The 5956-nt window shown below is 37.7% G+C and overlaps 1 protein-coding gene across 1 annotated transcript; it reads left to right on the top strand.

Annotated features, from left to right (window-relative positions):
* Positions 1 to 2909: 2909 nt before the first annotated feature.
* opgb (osteoprotegerin b) lies at positions 2910 to 5222 on the top strand (the record flags this gene model as incomplete). Its single annotated transcript, NM_001252239.1, is given in 4 exon segments — positions 2910 to 3291; positions 3543 to 3722; positions 4831 to 4912; positions 4997 to 5222. Coding segments are annotated over 4 exon segments (870 nt in total), but the record flags the coding sequence as incomplete, so codon positions are not given.
* Between the last annotated feature and the right edge of the window lie 734 nt (positions 5223 to 5956).

Raw genomic sequence — 5956 nt, 5'->3', positions numbered from 1 at the left:
CTGTCTAATTAATGGCCAAATGGAGCTTTTGTTTTAGGTTTCAGTGAATCTTTAATCTGTCCCTGATTTTTTATTAATGTAAAAGTGTATTTCATTAATATTATTTCTGGTTAAATTGGACAATTTGATCATTTTTAGTGATTATGCAAAGATCATCAAAGATAATGTGAAAGAGATTTTTTTTTAATGCATGAAAGTCAGTATTATGATTTTCAAGATCAATATTCTGCTGCAAACCCCTTCAGATGGCTCCCGGGTTTAAGGAGCTGACCATTTCCTTTAGGACTTTTTTTTATTGGTAAGCTATTTTGTTTTCACCACAAGTTGTGCAGGTTGTGTAAGTTGTGCTATTCCTAAAACACAACAGCGCAATGCCACCACCGGTGACTGTTGCCATGATCTTATTATAAAATGCTGTTTGTTTTTTTTGCAATCAATATATTTGTTGTATTTGTGCAAAAACGATTTACTTATTTAATATTTTTAATAATTTATTTATTCCTTCATCTTCTGCCGTTTTGTCCCTTTCGGGGTCACGGGGCTGCCGGAGCCTATCCCGTCCACGGCCACTATTTTATGTTGAAATAGAAGATTAGTCTTTTTGTTTAGGAGCGGCGCTTTTACAGATCCAGTTAACAGCCCAGTTTGGAAGTTAATATGATGACGCAAATGGTTCTAGATTCAAATGTCATCTGCAACAGAGAAGATAAGTTTCAGTGCAATGAAATCCTTCCTTTGTCGTATGCCTTTTGCTGACGTACATAAACAAATACAACAGCATGCTAGTAATAAATGCAGTTAGTAACAAAATACAAAACAAAATAAAAATGCATTAAGTTAAAAATGCAAAATAGATTTAAGCAGAAGTGCAATGAGTAAATTGTGTCTGATGTGTCCAATAAGAAAGCATGATTGTGCAAGGTGCAGTTCAAAAGAAGTACAGTGCGATTGCATAAATATGAGTCCTGTCAGCCGTTTAGATATTTGATAGCAGTGCAACAGTACTGTACCTAAATGCTAAAATGACTGTAAATTTGTTAATCTGTTTAAAAAGATTACTTTGCATAAGCTTAAAGAGAAAACTGAACGTACCGTTTATGGGAGAGTTTTAGGGAGAGAAAGGAAAAAGAAAAACAAGAATGATCAATTTATTATTGTCTCAATAAATATAAGAAAAATATCATAAGATTTATGATACCTAGTTTTGCTGCTTTGCCATACGATTCACCGGACATAGCTCTGCCGCGGAGCTCTTTTGCTTTCTTGAACGAATGTGGGTCACAGAGACAGGGAAGTTACTGCTGAAAGCGGCTTTTGCAGCCGGGTGGAGAGCATATTCGTGTTTATGAATGACTTATGATGTGAATAATAATTCTGTTCGCATGAATTAATTATTTCGAGGGAACAGAATATTATCTTGTTGGAATGGAATATTATCTTGTGGGAACAAGATATTAATTTGTGGTAACAAGATATTAATCTCTGTGGAACGAGATATATTTGATTTTTTTAATGTCAGGACACGGGTTCCGTAGATTTATCTGTTAAATTGCTCAGTTTCATTTGTTTTTTCTTTTACTCTACATCTGCTTTTTCAGGTGATGTACATCTAACACAGAAGAAAAAAGATAAGCCCTTTTCCTTCTTTTGCAAAGCAGAAGCTGCTCAAAGTGACCTACAGAGTGAAATGAAATATAGCTTGTTGATCATAAACCTTGTCATTTATCATTGTGAAAAGGAAAAGGAAGAGGTCAGAGGGACCTTTTGACTCTTATTTTTTTTAACTGTCTCTCTCCTTAAATCAGCAAATTCTCACAGTACACCCAGTGACTCAGTGACATTTTTGTTTTTTTAAAAAGAATCACCAGTTAGTAGACAGGATGATTCAAGTTCACTTAATATTGCAAAATTTTGCAATTTTGGTTTTGACACATGCATGTGCAGCTGTCAGTCAGGAAGTGTTTCTTGGAAACTGAAAAAAAGACCAATATTTTTGTAACTGTGTAAAACCAGACATTTATTTAACATTTTTACAATATTTCTAAAGCTTTCCAGTACACTGAGGGAAAATACAACACTCTGGCAATCACCAAACTATTTTTCTTAATAAGGCCGTTGAAGTGAATTCTTTAAGAGGTGGAGACTGTAAACTGAGCCATTTAAGAAATTACTTTGAACATCCTATTGAATAAAAAAGAAATGTAACGATGTCATGCTTGGGAAGCTGTATCTATTTTTAACCAGCTTTTTCCAACTGGTTATAGCTTCTCCATAAAATAAATCAACCACTTTCAGGTTCCTTCTCTATTCAGTTAGCATTCTACTCTGACCTTTACTGTCGCCTACGCACTTCCACATTCGTGTACTATAAAAGGATTGAGATCACACTTCATGACAGAAGTGGAGACACCATGACAGTGGTGAGTATTCTGCACAACACTTTGGGACAGGTTAACTTAAACGTTTCTGGAAGATCAAGTTTAAAAAAAAGTTTAAGTACTTTTCTTTAAATAAAATGGCATCAATTTTACAAGATTTTCATAAAGTTCAAATTTAGTAATATAAAACTAAAAAACAGAATGCAGAAGGAGGGATTACTTTGCAGAACAATAAAAAGTAAAAATGTGTAAAATTGTACCAGAGCGATCTTTAAAAACAGACTGTTGTTACAGTTAAAAATTGCAAAAATATTTATGTCAAAAACTTCTTGAAGTCACTATTAAGTTTTGCAATAACGCTTTATTGTGAGAGATTCCTCAGAGACGACTGTAAATGTTTTATTAATTTTAGGGTTATAGAAAAATTCCCTAACATTTCCCACTGTTTAAAAAGTATTTCTGTGCCTATAATTGGTTAGATTTTATTGAATAGATGCAGAAATATGTTTAAACCTTTGATCTTCTCTACAGCTTTACCTGACAGCTTTGTTCCTGCTCCCTGCACTTCACTGTGAGGATGACGCTGCACCCACCTACAAGCACCGGGATCCGTCCACTGGTAAAATCCTCACATGCAAGAAGTGTGAACCAGGCAAATACATGGCAGCTCACTGCACAGCCACCACGGACACCAAGTGTTTACCGTGTGGGGCAGCCCACTACACCGAGCTGTGGAACTACCTGCCCAAATGTTTGTACTGCAACAACATCTGCTCACTGAACCAAGAGGTGGAAATCGAGTGCTCTGCAACTAAAAACAGGGTCTGCCGGTGCAAACAAGGCTACTACATGAAAGATGACTTCTGTATCCAACACTCGGAATGTGGCCCTGGACATGGGGTTAGGACCAAAGGTATCACTGCACCTACGAGAGACATCTCAATGAGCAATGAAAAAGAATAAATAATAAAAGGCTGAGGACAACGCCTGTGGTTCACAATTTGAAAATTGATGTAGACTATTCGTCCTAAAACATACAGATAATAGTAATTAAATTTACATATTAAATAGCTATGTGACATATTAATCTCAGGGTTTTGAATTCAAACATAGATTTCCTGAAAGTAAAGTTGTTCATTAACAGCTTTTGTTATTTTTCAACAGGTACCTCCCAGCAGGATACTATCTGTAAAAAATGCGCAGATGGCTACTTTTCCCCGTCCTCATCCGTGCTGGATATGTGCGTAAAGCATCAGGAGTGTGCAGATGGGCAGCTCCCACTCATGCCTGGCTCTGTGTACCACGACACATTATGTGGCTCCTGCGACGATCTTGCAAATGATGGTAAGTACATGTGAGTGTTCAGCTGCATTTATGCTCCCGAAGGTACTGTACATAACAAGTGTTTTCACTCTGAACAAGCAGGGAGGGGACATCATCCAAATGTCACTACTAAATCTAGTCAAAGTTCAAATTGGGTGAACTTCTAACATACGTTCAGTGGCCCTGCATTTTATAAGTGGAGCCAACAAACTGACTTGGAAACTTCCGTTGCGACTCGGGAATGTGAAGCTTCATTCACACCTAGCATGTGTTGCAGGTTCAAGAACATGCTATACACAGTTTCATGAAAGCGCATTCAGCTGGTGGTGTTCACACACTGCACAAGCAGGTAACGGCAGGAAGGCCGTTCCTCTTCTTTTTTACTTCTTACTAGCGCTTGTCTGCCACCTACAAATGGCAGAAGCTCGGGGGAAAATGTTGGGGCGGTGCAAATCCTTGCCAATCTTTGCTTTTTCTTTCACAGCTCTGGGTTTTATGAAAAACCCAGTGTTGGACATAAACTGCAGTTATTAATTTCTCCTTCGTGATCATGTTTACATTGGTTGGTAGTTCTGTGTTTGAAAAGGACTTTATCCACACGTCCCTACCAAACTCAAGTCCCTGATTGGTCAAAGTTTAGCGTTTTTGCGATTTAATTGTCAAAAGTTCAACTGGTTGAACTTCCAGCGTGCGATCAACAATCCAACAATTTGTTTAAAAATCATGTGACTGGACCTAAAAACCTGTGTTGCAATGCATGAACGTTCGTTTGCGTAGACCCTCATTGGAAGCAAGTTGACTCAAGTCGATGCAGCTAGTGTCAGCGTAGCTTTAAACTACATTGGGCATGTGACACGTGTTCAAAAACGTGGAAAAACGCTTTCTTGTACATGTAGCCCTGATTGGTCAAAGTTTGACCTGGTTTAACTTTTAACACGTGTTAAATGGCTGCGCATTTTGCACGTAGAGCAAAAAACGGTGGGCGTCAATGTGAGAGTTTGGAACATGGAAGCCTGAAATGCGCATTTACGTGCGTTTACATAGACTTATCACTTGAAGTGGCCACTAGAACGTGTGTGAACTGTGAAGCCTCCCAATTGATTTTGGCATGAATTTTCTTGATTCTCAGATGAGACGCTGCGCAAGTTCCTCTCAGCATTCCTTGATGTGCCCAGGCGCCATGTCAGAAAAATGAAGAGATTTGTGGCAAAGTAAGAAGATATTTAATTCATAATGCAATAATCTTTATTTTTTAAAATCAATAAATACAAAATAACTGTTTATTGTTTTAATAGGTTTGTCCGTAAGTCAGGGAGAAGAAGTGGGCGGAGTTGTTACCATCAAAAAGTCAGTCCTCTGAAGCAAATCAGAGAGTGGTTGGCCAACACTCCAGCAGAGCAGCTCAGACAGATCCCACAGAAGCTGAGGAACTCCCCATTCACCACTCTGGCAAAAAAAATAGACGCAAGACTTCATACAATAAACCTCCAAAGCCCCAATTGTAGCTTGATTTTTCCATAATATGTCAATTTTTTTTCCTTGAAGTCCAATAGTGTGAGACATTTAGTCTACCTCTTATTGTGTGATTCTTGAGCAGCTAATGAAAGATTTGTTTAGTATGTTTTTGTTATCAGAAAGCCAGGCATAGATACAGCGGTGACCCAGGTTGAGTGTCATATTTAAGCCACCACATGTTGTAACCTGATTAGTAAATTTGTTTGTTCATTTCCCATGTGATAATATGTTACTGAAAAAAAATATTAAAATGGACCTTTATATGTAAAATGAAAATATTAAGATAAAAAAATGCTGTCCCTGTTTAGCTATGGAAACACTTCATGGTCTGAACATTTGGATTTAGTTCCAGGTCATAATTGGAGTACAATGGTATACAAATTTGGGATTTCAACTTTTAAATAAAATACACCTTTTTTATATGTTAAATGGTAAATGACGTATACTTACTGTATATAGCACTTTTCTACCTACAAGGCCCAAAGCGCTTTACAGTCACAGACCCATTCACCCAGTCACACACTGGTGTTAGCTCTGCTGCCAAACACAGGCGCCCACCTACCACCAGAGGCAAGGTGGGATTCAGTGTCTTGCCCAAGGACACATTGGGCGTGCAAGGCGGGAATTGAACCTGTAAACTTACGATTATAGGTCGACCGCCCTACCGCTGCACCATTTATATTTTTCAGTCTTATTGCATACATCCATTGTACAGCACTGTACATTTCAAATAAATAATA

The sequence above is a fragment of the Oryzias latipes genome, chromosome 16 (genome assembly GCF_053564925.1).
Source record: "Oryzias latipes strain Hd-rR chromosome 16, Olatipes_Hd-rR_3.1".
NCBI classification, from domain to species: domain Eukaryota; kingdom Metazoa; phylum Chordata; class Actinopteri; order Beloniformes; family Adrianichthyidae; genus Oryzias; species Oryzias latipes.
The sequence above is the reverse complement of the archived record's forward strand: the minus strand, read 5'-3'. Positions and strand labels throughout refer to the sequence as shown.